At 52.3% G+C, this 14,331-nt stretch overlaps 6 protein-coding genes across 6 annotated transcripts; 5 read left to right on the top strand and 1 right to left on the bottom strand.

The window, feature by feature from the left end:
* Positions 1 to 198: 198 nt before the first annotated feature.
* On the top strand, positions 199 to 891 carry DSM5745_08671 (ribosome biosynthesis protein NIP7; the record flags this gene model as incomplete). The annotated part of the gene is made up of 3 exons (XM_026750687.1): positions 199 to 283; positions 346 to 486; positions 551 to 891. 3 exons carry the CDS (start codon positions 199 to 201, stop codon positions 889 to 891), a joined length of 567 nt encoding a protein of 188 aa, XP_026600700.1.
* Positions 892 to 1,421: 530 nt separating this feature from the next.
* On the bottom strand, positions 1,422 to 2,445 carry DSM5745_08670 (class I SAM-dependent methyltransferase; the record flags this gene model as incomplete). The annotated part of the gene is made up of 4 exons (XM_026750686.1): positions 1,422 to 1,825; positions 1,877 to 2,151; positions 2,208 to 2,315; positions 2,366 to 2,445. 4 exons carry the CDS (start codon positions 2,443 to 2,445, stop codon positions 1,422 to 1,424), a joined length of 867 nt encoding a protein of 288 aa, XP_026600699.1.
* A 2,622-nt stretch (positions 2,446 to 5,067) lies between these two features.
* DSM5745_08669 (ketopantoate reductase family protein) lies at positions 5,068 to 6,179 on the top strand (the record flags this gene model as incomplete). Its single annotated transcript, XM_026750685.1, has 2 exons — positions 5,068 to 5,269; positions 5,338 to 6,179. The coding sequence occupies 2 exons, from the start codon at positions 5,068 to 5,070 to the stop codon at positions 6,177 to 6,179; spliced, it is 1,044 nt and encodes a 347-aa protein (XP_026600698.1).
* Positions 6,180 to 7,206: 1,027 nt separating this feature from the next.
* DSM5745_08668 (uncharacterized protein) lies at positions 7,207 to 7,935 on the top strand (the record flags this gene model as incomplete). Its single annotated transcript, XM_026750684.1, has 1 exon — positions 7,207 to 7,935. One exon carries the CDS (start codon positions 7,207 to 7,209, stop codon positions 7,933 to 7,935), a length of 729 nt encoding a protein of 242 aa, XP_026600697.1.
* A 1,451-nt stretch (positions 7,936 to 9,386) lies between these two features.
* Positions 9,387 to 10,431, top strand: DSM5745_08667 (uncharacterized protein; the record flags this gene model as incomplete). The annotated part of the gene is made up of 2 exons (XM_026750683.1): positions 9,387 to 9,521; positions 9,592 to 10,431. The coding sequence occupies 2 exons, from the start codon at positions 9,387 to 9,389 to the stop codon at positions 10,429 to 10,431; spliced, it is 975 nt and encodes a 324-aa protein (XP_026600696.1).
* A 1,330-nt stretch (positions 10,432 to 11,761) lies between these two features.
* Positions 11,762 to 14,081, top strand: DSM5745_08666 (uncharacterized protein; the record flags this gene model as incomplete). Its single annotated transcript, XM_026750682.1, has 2 exons — positions 11,762 to 12,180; positions 12,242 to 14,081. 2 exons carry the CDS (start codon positions 11,762 to 11,764, stop codon positions 14,079 to 14,081), a joined length of 2,259 nt encoding a protein of 752 aa, XP_026600695.1.
* Between the last annotated feature and the right edge of the window lie 250 nt (positions 14,082 to 14,331).

Genomic DNA, 14,331 nt, shown 5'->3' with positions numbered 1-14,331 from the left:
GTCATGGCCCGTGGGTGGAGTTGGAGACGAGGGGCGTGGAGAGACGCTAAGCCCAATCCAGCAAAACCTCACCAGGAACACACTAACCAGATCGGAGGGCGGTACGCATTCTGCCGACGATATCGATATCTTTTTCAACTTTTTTCTCCGACTCGACTTTGGATAGCCTCAGATTCAAAACACTGCACAACCACCAAAATGCGCGCCCTCACAGAAGAAGAGACACAGACGCTTTTCAAGAAGCTCGCCGAATACTGCGGGTCAGGCCTGAAGGAGCTTATCAGTGTGTACCCTCTTCCGCATCCACGCGAAATCACCCATTCCAAGAAGCTAACAATACCCCAGAGCCTCTCGATAACTCCCCCAACGCCGACCGCTATGTCTTCCGACTCTCCGGAAACCGCGTATACTACGCTCTCCTCTCCCTAGCCAACGCCGCCACCGCATTCCCCCGCGACCAGCTCCTCTCCCTCGGAATCTGCATGGGTATGACCCCGACCAAGCACGCATACCCTAGCGAACCCCCACGCTAACGTTTTCCTCTCCGCAGGCAAATTCACCAAGACCGGCAAATTCCGCCTGCACATCACCGCCCTCCCCATCATCGCCGAAGTCGCACGCAACAAGATCTGGATCAAGCAGAACGGCGTCATGCCCTTCCTGTACGGCTCGAATGTCGCCAAGGCCCACGTCGCAAAGCTACCGGATGAGATGGGCGAACACAGCGGTGTCATCGTTTGCACGCAGGATGATGTTCCGCTTGGATTCGGGATCACGGCCAGGAGTACGGCTGAGGCGAGGAGGTTGGAGCCTACGGGTGTCGTCTGCTTCCGACAGGCGGATTGCGGCGAGTACCTGCGTGATGAGGATACGCTGTTTGCTTCCGGGTAAAGAGTTGTGGGTGTATGGTTAATGGTTGTTCGGGTGTGCTTCTGGTGATGATAAGTTAGAAGGGCTGGGTCGGCCGACTCTGTCCGATGCGGATAAGACTTCAGCGATCTCCACGCCCTACTAATCAAATCGACCGAGGCACTTCAGTTGGGGTTTCGGCTGCTTCGGCCGTCGCCCAACGCCCGAGTGGGGAATGTGCAGGAAAAGCGACGTCATTTATTCCTGGAGTATCGGCGCATATAGGGATCAGGGTGCATTGCCTCTATTTCATTCGTGGGATTCTTTTGATGTCGTCCGATGGCTCTTCGCAGTGGACATAATGTCCGTGTGAACAGTGGCCGTCTATCGATCTATCTGTAATCTATATCCATATGTCAAAAACTGTCGCCATCTCATTTGCTTCATCTGAACAAGTAACTTTGGAATCCGTACCCAACGCCGTCTATCACAAGCGGCCACAAGCCGCAATAGAATACCTCCCTTTTTCTAGTCATCGCTCCATCGCATCTTCCTAATCACCCCGCAACGTACTAAGCAGGCCTCCTAGCAACAACCCAGGAAAACACGTAGTCTAGTATAATACCCCTCTCCCACTCGTCGAAACAACCGGCCATAATCTCCTCTATCTCTTCATCACTCTTCCCCTTTGCCTTCCAACAAAGCCTCGGAACCCCAGTACGAAACGCATGGAGCAAGGTAAGACGGTGGTCCTCACTGACCGGCAGCCCTTTCGTACTGAACTGTTTTCTCTCGATAACATCCAGGCCGGCTGCGGCGAGGGCATCACGGACATCGCTGGAGAATGTCAGGCTGTACCCGCGCTTTACGAGCATCCCGAAGACCAGCTCCCAGGTGGAGGTCATCTTGCAAGGCGGGCATGCGGCGAGTTGGTCGGCGAAGTCGTATTCTTCCCATTGGATGTAGCCACCGGGTTCTGGACGTTTGTTAGCCTGCTGGAACGTGAAACAACGTTTCAAGCACGTACTTAATAGAGATGAGATATTCTTGACCGCTGTTTGTAGGTCTGATTTCGTCACAGCGAGGACTAGGTGCCTGGCATGTACGAGATCGTATTTCTCAAGGTGTTCCTGCGGGAAGGGTTTGTAAAAGTCATGCACGGAGAAGTCGATGTCTGCTATTGATTGCGTTGGGAACAGGGAGGCTGAAATGTCAAAACCATGATAGTTCGTTTGTCGTGATGCCGACGAGGATTGTGATTTTGACGCATTGCGTGCCTTGTTTAGCTCAAACAGCCAGTCTCTGGTTATATGAGTCATTGTGTAATGCGCTTTGACGTTGAAGAAATAGGAACGCACCCATTTCCGGTGGCGATGTCCGCAACCCGTTCGAGGTTTTCTGGAATGTTGGGATGGAGCAGCTTCTGGTGCATCATATGCAATAACAAGCGATGCTGGATGTCGAGTCTGTTGTTGTGTTAGTGTATGCCCGCAAAACAAACGATGTGTGTAGCCACCTCTCATTTTCATCAGCCTCTGAGGCCTTTAAGAGGTATTCAGACCTCTTTCTCGTCTGCGCTAAGGTCGGCGCTGACATGACGAAGGGAGAGACGGTGTTAGCCTGAAGCATTGGTCGAGCGAAACGGCGAGCCAGCATTGTGGCAGTCAGGACGCATGGGAATCAGCGCGGTATTTATCGGATGATGCAGCGGATGCCGTGGCCAGTTCACATATGACAGGTGTGTTCACCCACCACTCAGCAATCTGCAGGGAAACAAAGAAACCGTTGAGAGAGTGGTTTCAAAGCGAGCTCCATCGCGACACCCGACATCCGAGCCCCAAGAATCCGTGTCGGCTAACTGTTCGAAGGTGTGGGGAGGCTTAGCTGGGGACAATCTCCAGCCCTGCTCCATAAATCATTGGTTAGCTTGACTGATTCGCTTTCTTGGAAGATGATGCTCAATGGAATCGAGCGGAGGTTTCAATGATCGGACCCGCTTGGCTTACTCTGAGAGTAAGTATAGTGCGAAGGAGCAGACGCAGCGTGCTAGTCAAGCCGGCATTCGACACACCGTTCGCAATCGCATCTAGCTTCCCAGTTAGCAGGTACGATTGAGACTCCGCAATTCTTCAGGTGGCTGTCGTGCATGGTCTAGGATAAGCATAAGGAAGACAGACTGTTTTTGAATCGCAGCTAGGTTGATTTGGGTTAAACCGTACGAGATCCTTGAAGGTGGAATTTCCAATGGCCCCGCCAGAAGCCGCGGTACTGCCTGGTGAGGATAATGCACTTACTAATCAGTGTCCGCTAACGTTGTTTGGTTAGTACGGTGCCGATAACTCTGTGCCCGCTTCTCCCTGGGCTTGTCGTTGCTTCGCAGGATAAGAAGTACTTCTTGAACTTTAACAGTCAGGCTTACGGCGCTTCTGATTCAAAGAGTCCCCTGACCTTGAAGCAACCCTCCGTCGACTGCAAAGGTGGTCATGCGAAACGCGGCGGCGGCGAGTGTCCTTCTGATGTGATCATCGTGCTACTTGGTTGCCAACCCGAGAAAGCTTTTGCATACGCCTGGGAACAAACCGGTGTGCAGTTAAAAAGACTCAATCATGGGCAATCAGTGGCTTGAAGCTGACCAACGCGGTTTCTTCCAGTGTTTTGTGTTGTTTCAACATGCTGTGCCAAACCTATTATGATGTTCCCAGAGCTAACAACATGATGGGTATGGGCGGTTGAGGTCAGGAACTCCCAGTACGCGGTATACATTCGAGTCGCCCTGATGAATGATTGTAAGACAGCTGTTCTTTGACAGTCGCCATGTTCAACAGTCAGAAACGCCCGAGTTTAGACTGGGAAGGGCTGCCTCACGCCGCGTTCACCTCTCCAGTCGGCGGCGAGGCTTGCAATGTGGCCACTAAACCCCCATACTGCCCGAGAGCCCAGTTGGATTGACCATCAGCTTTCCTTTGAAGGACTCTGAGAGCCTGACTTCTACTTGAAACCTACGTCGAGATAGTCAAACTTCTGTTTTTGGCCCATTCTCTTAAACCGATGGATCTCATTCTTTTTCTCTCGGCTGGCCATGGGCTATTGTGCTGTGACTGGAACAGATGGAAGCTAACTCTGGTAGGGTTTTACACACCTGGTCTCCAAATCAGACCATGGACGTTCCCTTCAGGTTCAGGTCTCCGCGCGTTCTAGGATCTGGCAAAGCAGCTTGCAAAGTATACGCCTGGAATCGACACTTGGCGAAGCTTTCATGATATGCAGGCTTATAGAGGTGACAAAGCACCCTAGGCTCCCTGCATGAGCCCTCTAACCATATGTAGGTATATTCCCGCCTTACGGCCCTGCATACGCAAGTCGGTTACTTTCAAATGAAGTCGGATTGGTTCAGTCACAGCGCGGACTGGACAATAACTTCGACTGGACATGAGTCGAGTCATACCTAACCTGGGAAACGGTATCCTCCTCAAGAGTTAAGACATGAGCCTCAAAGACCAGGATGCGGAAAGCTTGGTGGGACGTTCGCGCGGGCTTTTGCCTGAACACCTGGGTCGTCGATATCTGAGAATGTATAGCTTGCTAAGAAGTTCCAGGGTGTTAGCCAAGGGGATCAATCAACCCGTGGACACCTTGGTTGCACGAGCCGTTCCTCTGGAAGAGAACCCCTAGATGAGCAGAAAACCTACAACTAAAGGCGTGAGTAGTCCATATGTGCTTTCCTTTTTATTTTAGATGATGGAGACTCTCTGGGTAATCCCTAGCGATTACTTACATATAGGCCCAGAAGCCTAGCTAGGATTTACATGTAAACCATTGGTCTGATAACTCGATTATACAAGGGCCGCGCTCGTTAGACTGATCGTGTTTGTTAGACGGGGGCGAAATCAACTGGATTGATCAATTGCCCATGCAACTTCAATATGCTTAAAGACTGAATGAGGTCAAAAGGAAAGGAACAGCGAGATACATCCTTGCTAAGTATGGGGGTATAAAGCTGGAGCATCTCCGATTGGCTCGCTGTAGCCTTCCCGATAACGGAAAGGGGAGGCATCGCCGAGATCAACGATATAGAACGACTCCAAAATCTCCAATTCTCTATCTCCTACCCCACTTGTTGATATGGCGCCAGGACGGTAAAGCTTCTTAAATCTTCGCGGCAGCGTCCGTACAGCAACGACTCTAACCCTCATCCCACACACCTCTGACACGACCAGCATGGCTAACACTCAATCAAAAGCCCGCGTCCTTGTCGTTGGCACGGGTGGCATCGGATGCATGTGCTCCTACGCCCTCGAGCAAGGCGGCAAGGCAGATGTCACAGCCGTCCTGCGCTCCAACTACGACGCGGTCGAGAAAGGCGGATTCGAGATCGACTCGGTGCAATACGGGAAGATCTCGGGGTGGAGGCCGGCAAACAGTACGTCCAGCTCACTGCAAGCCCACGTCCAAACTCTCCCCAGCTAATCTTTTCCTTTACAAAACCAGTCCGCAGAACCATCCCCAACATCGCAGAAGAAAACATCCAACCATTCGACTTCATCCTCGTCACCACAAAGAACACCCCAGACGTCCGCCCAACAGTCGAAGAGATCATCGCGCCAGCAGTCACACCATCCCACACAACCATCATCCTCGCCCAGAACGGCCTGAACCTCGAGGGCCCGCTAATCGCACGCTTCCCCTCAACCCCGATCCTCAGCAGCGTCGTCTACCTCGGCGCAACCCAGCAAGCGCCGGGTAAAATCCTCCACGACGACCCAGATATCCAGCGGATCGGGGCATTCCCGAACGCAACCTTAGACCCTGGCGTCGGCGAAGACGCCGCGAAACGGTGGATCGCCGTCTACAACCCCACCAACAAGCTGGAGACAATCTACGACGCAGACGTGAAGCGCGCGCGGTGGCGCAAACTCGTCTACAACGCCTCGTACAACCCCGTCGCTGCAATCCTGGGCCTGGACACGCCGCGCATGCGCGCAAGCAGGCATATCATCGACGACTTGGTCCGCCCGATCATGCGCGAGATCATGGCGGCCGCCGAGGCGTGCGGTGTCTCTGGCTTCCCCGAGGATCTGCCGGAGATTGTGATCCGTGGGGATCCGATTGATACGGCGTTCAAGCCGAGTATGGCGCAGGATGCGGAGAAGGGCGGGTTCATGGAGATTGAGAATATTGTTGGCGAGCCGTTGAGGGAGGGGGAGGGGCGGGGCGTGGCGATGCCCACGCTTCGGACGGTTTACGGGTTGCTGAAGGGGTTGCAGCTGAAGGTTAAGGAGAGTAGGGGGTTGTGGGTTCCGGAGTTTGAGGAGGGGCATCCATATAGATAAATAGCCTTTGGTCTGTCCGATGGAAGATCATAGAATTGAGAGATCATGATTTTATATAGGGCGTGGCTCCTGTATGTGTGTTCGCCGGTTCGGCTTTCTAGGGTTTGCAATGTATGGTAAAACGTGAGCGGCATGGCGTCCAGCCATGAACCGCAACACCATCGGGTTTCAGCTGTAAGATACCTAATCCCCAAGGCTCTTTTAGCATTTTGACTTGGCGTACCGAGATGCAGCGCTTCCCCAGAATTGGCACTGGCGGGCATGGTGCCATCCAAACCCTAATGTTCTGGTGTTCCACCCATCGTGGGAGGGTGGGCATCTAACGGCGCCTTCGATAGTCTAGAACTGATAGGATAGGGCTTTGACAGGGCACCGAGATACTCATGGTAGACTTTCTGGCGTTTGTGTCCTTCGCTTTCCACGACTCAGGATAATCCGACGGGTGAATGGTCAACAACACCTGATACCTGCAGCGCAGATGGCGTTTCTCAAACCTCCAACACGCATCATTCTAAATAGAGATATGACGGATTCGCCTTGCCTGGTCTTGCCATGAGCCCCTGAAGCAGAACTTAACATCAGCGAAGGAAACCGAAGTCGACTGTGTTTCGTCGATAATGGCGCGCCCAAAGCCGTACGTCACGGAGTCCAGAGGAATCTCCAAATATATATGGATATGAAGGTATCACGTCCGTTTTGTATCAGGAAACCAAGAGCTCGCGACAAAGTACAAAGTGTATCTTTCTAATACCCGAGTTTCGACGCTGTCTGGTTTCCCGCAGACGCCATAAAGAAAACAATGGGGATGTTTCGACCTCGAGACAAGGCACAATGCGGCATGGGGGAGCTCTAACTTGCTATGTATTGGAAGCACAAAGCCAACCACTTGTTCGCTCAGCTCTATACTCGACTATGCCCATGCCGAAGCTATATATACCACGTAGATAGCCACCATGAAGCCTCATAGATATCAAGGAAGAGGAAGAGCAGTAGAGAAGGGCAAGCACAGCGAACAAATATAGCAGCCATGGATTCACAGACAACTATAGCTACTCAACCAGGCACAGCATCGCCGGAAACCATCACCATCACCACAATGCCGTCAAGGTCATCGTCAACGTCAACCCTATCAGATGTGCCCATGCTCAGCAGGTCACCCACACCCCCAAGCGAAGTCCACGTCGGTCTGAACGCGGCGATCGAGGAAGGAGCGGTAGAAAGTAAAGGAGACGAGGTGGAGAGCAAGGAAAACGAGATGGAGTACGAGAAGGGAAAAGAGCTGGAACTGTGGTGGGCCAGCACGAAAGCCACGGACGGGCCGGAGCACTGGGCTCTCTTCGTCCGGCGTCGAGGTACGAACAGCTGTATTCACTACGAGATGGGGAACGGTTACCCGCCAGATACGTATGAGCCGTGGCGCCAGGAAAACATGAGGTTTGATAGTTGGGGCTACCGGGCGAGAGAGTTCATTACGTACATGTCCGAGGAGGATGAGAAACAGATGCAAGTTGAAGTGACCTGGGTTTGGAATGGCCGGTGCCAGAAGTATGTCGTGGACATTCTTCAGAGATTGGAGGATATAGACATGGTCCCAGAGGGGACGGCGGCCAAGTACAGGGCCCGCGTGCAACCCTTTGGGTTGTTTGAGGGTCCAGTTGGGCCAGTTAGGCCTGCGACGTTCAGGGCTTGGGAAAAGATGTTTGGGAAAGAGGAAGCGAAATTGAAGCTGAAGCAATACCAGGGGTGGATCTTGTAAAGCTGGGACTTTGGCTTTGTTCACTGTTGGTTAGTTTGTGTTGAGATAATTAATGCTTATGATTACCAGGACCTCACCCTAATATGGCAGCCATTGGCGAAGTTTGTGGAAGATGATGAAAGCCCCCTCATAAGCCAAGCCATGGCAATCGTGAAGCGCTGTTAGCATGTAGCTCAACGCTTGTTCGACCACAGCCCACATCATGAAGATGTACTTGCGTTGGAGCTTTTCAGTCAACACGGGAGGACGTGCCCACGGGGAGGAAGAAGCGCGAGCGCGGTCAGAAGCCGGCGAAGCAACAACGCTCAAAGCCTCAAACATAGCGCTGGCCACTCACCGCTGAAACTGGGCCTGGCCTCTGCTGGAGGGGGCCGGCGTAGGTAATCCGGGTGTAGCAGAGCACGGTTTGTACGAACCTATTGAACGCAGCTTGGCCGTAGGGAATATATGAATCCAGTTAGTTCATAATGCTGCATTCAGTCACAGCCGTAATGAAAGTAGTGCTTACATTGTTGCCCTCGAGAAGAGCGATTTGGCAAAAGCTTTGCTGAGCTCGCCTGAACCCTTCATCACTTACCAGCAATGGGTGGAGGAAGGGGAAAAGGAACTCCTCTCGAGATGGCGTCTTTCCCATCGACGACATCCTTAGATTGGCCTCAACCTGGGAGAAAGAAGAGTGGCAATATTTCCACAGCTCATGAGTTCAACCACCTTCATTGTGACAGCGAAATCTGAAGAAAGTTGAGTGTTACACTTCGAGTCTGATTCAAAGTATATTTTTGCTCAGAGTCTCCCTGCAATAAGCCGTCGTTGAAAAAGCCAAACTATGAAGGCAGCGACACATAATCATCCATTGATCGCTTTGAATGCTTTGTCCATATCCTTGACCTGAAGCATGACGCATTCCACCATTCGTCTCTTTGGATGCTTTGACCAGAGTTTCAAGTTGATTGGGTCGCATTGAAAGACCCGGGCTAGACGAGGCTCGCCTTCGCTACCTAATGTCGAGATGAAGATTGATAGGCTACGCTTGCATTGACGGGCGACCAGACCGGTCGCTGGGACAAAGGATTCGAAGAGGAGGGAGGCGCTGTGTACGATGTCTCTTGTACAATGCTTCTTTGCGATGTTGAAGGAGCGGGGGAAGGTTGGGCGCCAGCCTCGCTACACAACCATGGACCGATCGCTGGGGCAAAGGACTCGAGGAGAAGGGATCGAAGACAAGCGAGTGACGGTGCACGATGAAATGGTACAATGATTCTTTGGGACATTGGAGAAGGAGCGAGGGAGGGTTGGGCGCCAGCCTCGAGTCAAAGAGCCGACGAGGGGATAAGAGCAGGTGCCTGCAGCATAAATAGGTCCTCAGATTCTTGTTAGGCAGAAGGAAGTACTGTGTTCTAACCTATTGTAACGACCAAACACAACATTCGAATACTCACAGTTCGTCCACCATGGATCAACAGAAACTTCCAGTCGGCGCTGTAACATCTGCCGATGTGGCTCGAATTCTTGACGACGCTAAAGTCCCCAGCCTTCTTATGGGAGATCAGGTAATGGGCTTCTATAAGGAACCTGCCGATTTCGGAGTAAGTTTGGCCCCGCCCCTATTGATATTGCCGCTGCTGCACTCGCTGACGCTTTTCTCCTCGCTGCTAGGACCTGATATTTGTGGTCGAGGATGACCAAGTCGAAGAGGCGAAAGACGCCCTCGATGCCGCGTTTCCCGCGGGATCGAGGAGTACCGGTATCCCTGGTTATGAAATACCGTACGGTCTATGCACTGAGCCCGAATGCATCGAGCTAGAGGAAGACCGGACCATCCACGAAGACTATACGTTTAGAGGCACTCAGGCGCCCAAACATCCCAAGTCAGAACACCACTTCCATACAGAGCTGCAGAATGTCGTTATTCATATTATGCGCAAGACCGATCTTCTGTGGTGGCTGCCGCGAATGACTCTCGATATGCCTGACAAGAACCACGCCTATCTCACCGTTTCAACCAATCGGTGCTTACCACAGCGAGGCGCGAACCAGGATGACGAGGAGGGTGGTCCCTGTGGGCCGTGGCGCGGGCTGTATCCGGTGCGGATCCTGAAGCCGGGTCGCTTGATAGAAGCTCTGTGTTGGCTTTGGATGCGGGACTGCCGTGAATTCGGTGACGGCAGTGTGTCGCGGTGGATTATGTGGAATAGCATGCTCGTGGGTATGAGGGAGCAATGGAAGAAGGCGCAGGGCGCCGGTGGAAAGATTGCAAGCCTCTGGCATACAGCAGCTGATTTCGAGCGGGCTTTCAAATGGCACGGAGGCGAGTTTCCCGATTCCGTGAGGCGCCATCGTGGTTGGGGCGGAAGCCCTTACCAAATTGCTCTTTTGAAGCTCCGAGATAAGTTGATGGAAGAGGGCGGCTTTCCAATTGAGCTGTGCGTTCAGAAGAAGCTCCCCGAATTCGACCTCGCTGATGACGAGAAGCAAAGGTTTCCGTGGCTTGTGTAAGGCTAAGTGTTGTGTTGGTCCGAGATTGCTTTTCTGGTCGAACTCGCGTTATTGATTTTGTTTGGTCTGTTAGCATCCTAATTTTAGCTTCAATGAGACGTCTGCTGCAGCTGCTCAGAACGCGTAGATCAGGATGGTTGGGAATGCATGGTACTTTTCAGTCATAATCCTGTCAGCGTAGAATGCACCTTGATCCATAATCTCGCGATTATCTGCAGGATAGATATGCTTCTTGAGAGAAATTCCGTTCTCCAACTGTCCTGGAGCACAACTTGCCAGTCAGACATACCGTTTCAAACGCGAATTTGATGACAGAAATCGCTGACCTATAGGTCTTTGCTATATGGCTATTCCTGTGACGCTTGGTTGCTGCTGACAACAGCTCAAGGCGTGATGTAAGACTTGTCGACTACTTCAGGAATCTTCATGGGTGCGCAGCTTCTGGTGTCTCATCTGCGAGACTATCGTCATCTTGCAGAGCTGGAGTCTGACTTGGGCTTGTCGTTTCTGACCTAGCAGGAGGGCTTTGCTGCTGGAGACTGCAACACTACTAAGGATCAAACAGTGGGTGAGAAGATGAGCTAATAGGTGAAAAGACGGTCTGGATTTGCAGCCTAGGTGCTGACTGTCTTGACTCAAGGGCCAGTTTAACGGGACTCAGCCGTCGTCAGCTCCCCGTGGGGTGAAACATCGCTAATTCGGGAGTTGGGCAAAGGCCAGGACGGCCCGTTTGCACACTTCCACTCCAAATCAACTCCTGGGCCAGATCACAGGTGACCACCATCAAGGCAAAACTATTGCTGTTCTCAATATTTCGAGGTTGGCATGACTGGTCCAAAAAACGACCTTCCTTTCTATTGAGTATCGGATGGTGAAGGGCCTGGTGTTGTGGTCCCTGGTTGTTGTCCCGGTGGCCATTTGGGCAAACGGGTGCTGGCTTCAGCTTCAGCAATGTCTCACTGTGAAAGTTAAGGCATCCTCAGGGTCAGGGGCTGTTCGCTCTTGGAAGCAGCTGCTTCCTCTTCTCTCGCAATTCTTTTTTCTTCTTTTTTCCCTGGCGGTTCATCCGTTCCCCAGGTCTTCTCTTTCCAGAGTATCCTCTCCCACTGTTGTATCTTCCCCAGATCGTCTCGCTGACAGTTATTCTCTCTCACATCCTTTCCACCTTGCAGTCCTCGTGTCCGACAACGTATTATCCCAGCGAGCCCGCCCTTCGGCATCCATTGATCTCACCACCTGCTTCCCGCACTGCCGTCCCTCCCCAAACCGCGTCCGACGACGTGAGCGCCGCTTTGAGAATAGGTAGCTGCCAAGTGCTATTGATTTTGGAATGGATCCCATCACAGCATTGGGTGTCGCGGCGGCCGTCGTCGCGTTTGTGGATTTCGCCATAACTCTCACAAGAGTCGCGTCACAGATCCATGGCTCCTCCACAGGGGAAACAGCAGACAACGTGGCCAATGCAGAGGAGGCGGAAAATTTCCAAACAGCAGTGTCGGACCTGAAGAAGCTGCACGGTGCAACTTTCTTAGATTCAAAATGGACTGCAATGGTGAGCAAATGCAATGCGGCTTCTGGTGAGCTTCTTGCCTTGCTCGACGATTTAAAAGCAAAGAACCCCAACTCCAAGAGAGAGGCAGGGAGGGCGGCATTCAAGGCGCTTTGGAACAAAAATAGAGTGAAAACTCTGAAGCGAACGGTTGAAGGGTATCGAGGTCAACTGCATTTCCTTATTAGCAAAGACACTCTGTAAGTGGCCCTTAGGTTCTTTTCCAGGCTTGCGGTCACTAACAAGAATCATTCTCCCTAGGCTTCAATCCGACGAAAGTTTCCAAAGGCTCATTTCCTACGCTTGTTCCAATCGAGATAAGCTCGAGGACATGCACAAGTCTATCAAAGCGCTCACCCAAGGAAGAGAGTCGCAGACCCTTTACCCCGAGACAGTGACGAAACTGCAAGAACTATTAAAGAGAGTGACCGACGCGAACGACCAGGCTCACCGATCCAGGAGGATCCTCGAAGCCCTAAGCTTTTCTGAGATCAACCAACGATACGGGGAGATCGGCGCAGAGCATAACGCATCCCTCGACTGGCTGATAAACGACACCGGTCCTCTGGCGGACTGCGATGAAGGCTACAACGAGATGATCGCGAATGAGCGCACGAGGTTCATTGAGTGGCTCAGAGAGCCCGGACAGAGGCTGTTCCAAATCTGCGGAAAGCTAGGGTGCGGAAAGTCCGTCGTGATGAGGTGGGTCTCTGGTCATAGCCAGACCAGGGCGTACCTTACAGAGTGGGCGCAAGCGGACGACAGCCAGATATCCTTGGTTATGGGAAGGGTTTTTCTGAAGAAGGACGGAACAAATAGTCTGCAGCGCAGTCGGAGCGGCCTCGTACGGACTCTCTTGCATTCGATTTTGACGGACTCCCCCAACCTCATCCCCTTGCTCTTCCCAGCAGAGTGGGCAGCAAGTACCTTCTACCATGAAATGTTGTCCTATGATGCAAACAGTCTCGAAAAAGCCTTTGAGACCCTGAAGAGTTCTCCTCAGGTTTACAAGGGCCATAAGATTGTCATCTTCATCGATGGCATAGATGAAATCAACTCCCTGGCCGACTTCAGCGTCACTGATCCGGTGCGTGAGCTGCGTGACTGGGTCAATGGCAACTCGAATGTCAAGATATGCCTGGCATGTAGAGAGATTCCCGTGATTCAGAGGAAGCTAGCAAAGTTTCCACTCCTTCAACTCCATACGGTGAGCCGTGGAGGTATCGCCAAGTTCGTCAGGGATACGCTCGCTGTGGAAATGGAGGACTTGAGTGACGAAGACGAGGACGTGAACGAACTCAAGACGGAAACACTCGCGCAACTGATAATCGAAAAGTCTGACGGCATCTTTCTTTGGGTTTCCTTTATCCTTCGTGATGTGGTAGACGGATTGAACAACGCGAACGCGCTGGAAACCCTCTGGAAGAAGGCAACCGCGCTTCCAAAAACTCTTAGTGAGATGTTCAGAGCGATTCTAAAATCAATCAAGGATGAAGACAAAGTCCAGGCCGACCGATTCCTGTCACTTGTGCTCGCTTCCCATGGGCCGTGCCCGCTCCTACGCCTTTCCCTTCTTGAGGAATACCAGAAGAATCATGATTTTGCGGACGGCCATCTGCCCCAAATGTCTCCAGACCAGCTTGGGAATCGCCTCCGAAATGTCCGGCACCAAGTCAAAGGAATCTGTGCAGGATTGCTGGAGATTGTTGACGATCCACAGCAGCCCGAGCTGACTTTCAGGGCACCTGTCAGATTCGCCCACGGCTCAATTGCCGAGTTCCTGGATGACAGTCCGGAGGATTTTGGCATGATGGCCAAAGGGCTAGACGAGCCATTCGATTCCTTTCGAGCCTTGTGTGAGACCTTCAGAGCTCACAATAAATCTGCTGGCAATGCTTTGGCCAAATACGCTGCCGCGACGATTTGGGAGTTTGATGACGGCATTCCGAGTTTCGAGTTTGACGTTTATCGTTTGCTGCAGCTCAGCAAAATAGAAGATCCGCAGTTTGACTTCAGTGACTTCCTCAAAAAAGCGGTCGATGAGATCTGTGCAATGCACCCGGCCGGAGACACGGCGAGGCGAAAGCTGAGTGCGCGTTGAGGCTCAGATCAAATATCGCGTTAGGGCTAAGCGCCTAGGGAGGAGAAAGAATTAGGGTTGTAGTCGGAACATCATGCTGCGAGCCATCCGTGGCTGAAATAGCCCTAAGCCCAGGGAAGGGCATGAAGACCAAGACGCCGTTGTAAAATCGCTTTAGAGCGTGTTACAGCATGAGCCATGGACGTAGGTCTCAGGGCTAGGTCGACCATGGCCAATCCCATAATGCTTCCATCGGTTCTGGCCCCAAGCT

Source organism: Aspergillus mulundensis, assembly GCF_003369625.1.
Source record: "Aspergillus mulundensis strain DSM 5745 chromosome Unknown scaffold_10, whole genome shotgun sequence".
In the NCBI taxonomy this organism is placed as follows: domain Eukaryota; kingdom Fungi; phylum Ascomycota; class Eurotiomycetes; order Eurotiales; family Aspergillaceae; genus Aspergillus; species Aspergillus mulundensis.
Note: the sequence above shows the minus strand (reverse complement) of the source record. Positions and strands in the feature narration are given on the sequence as shown.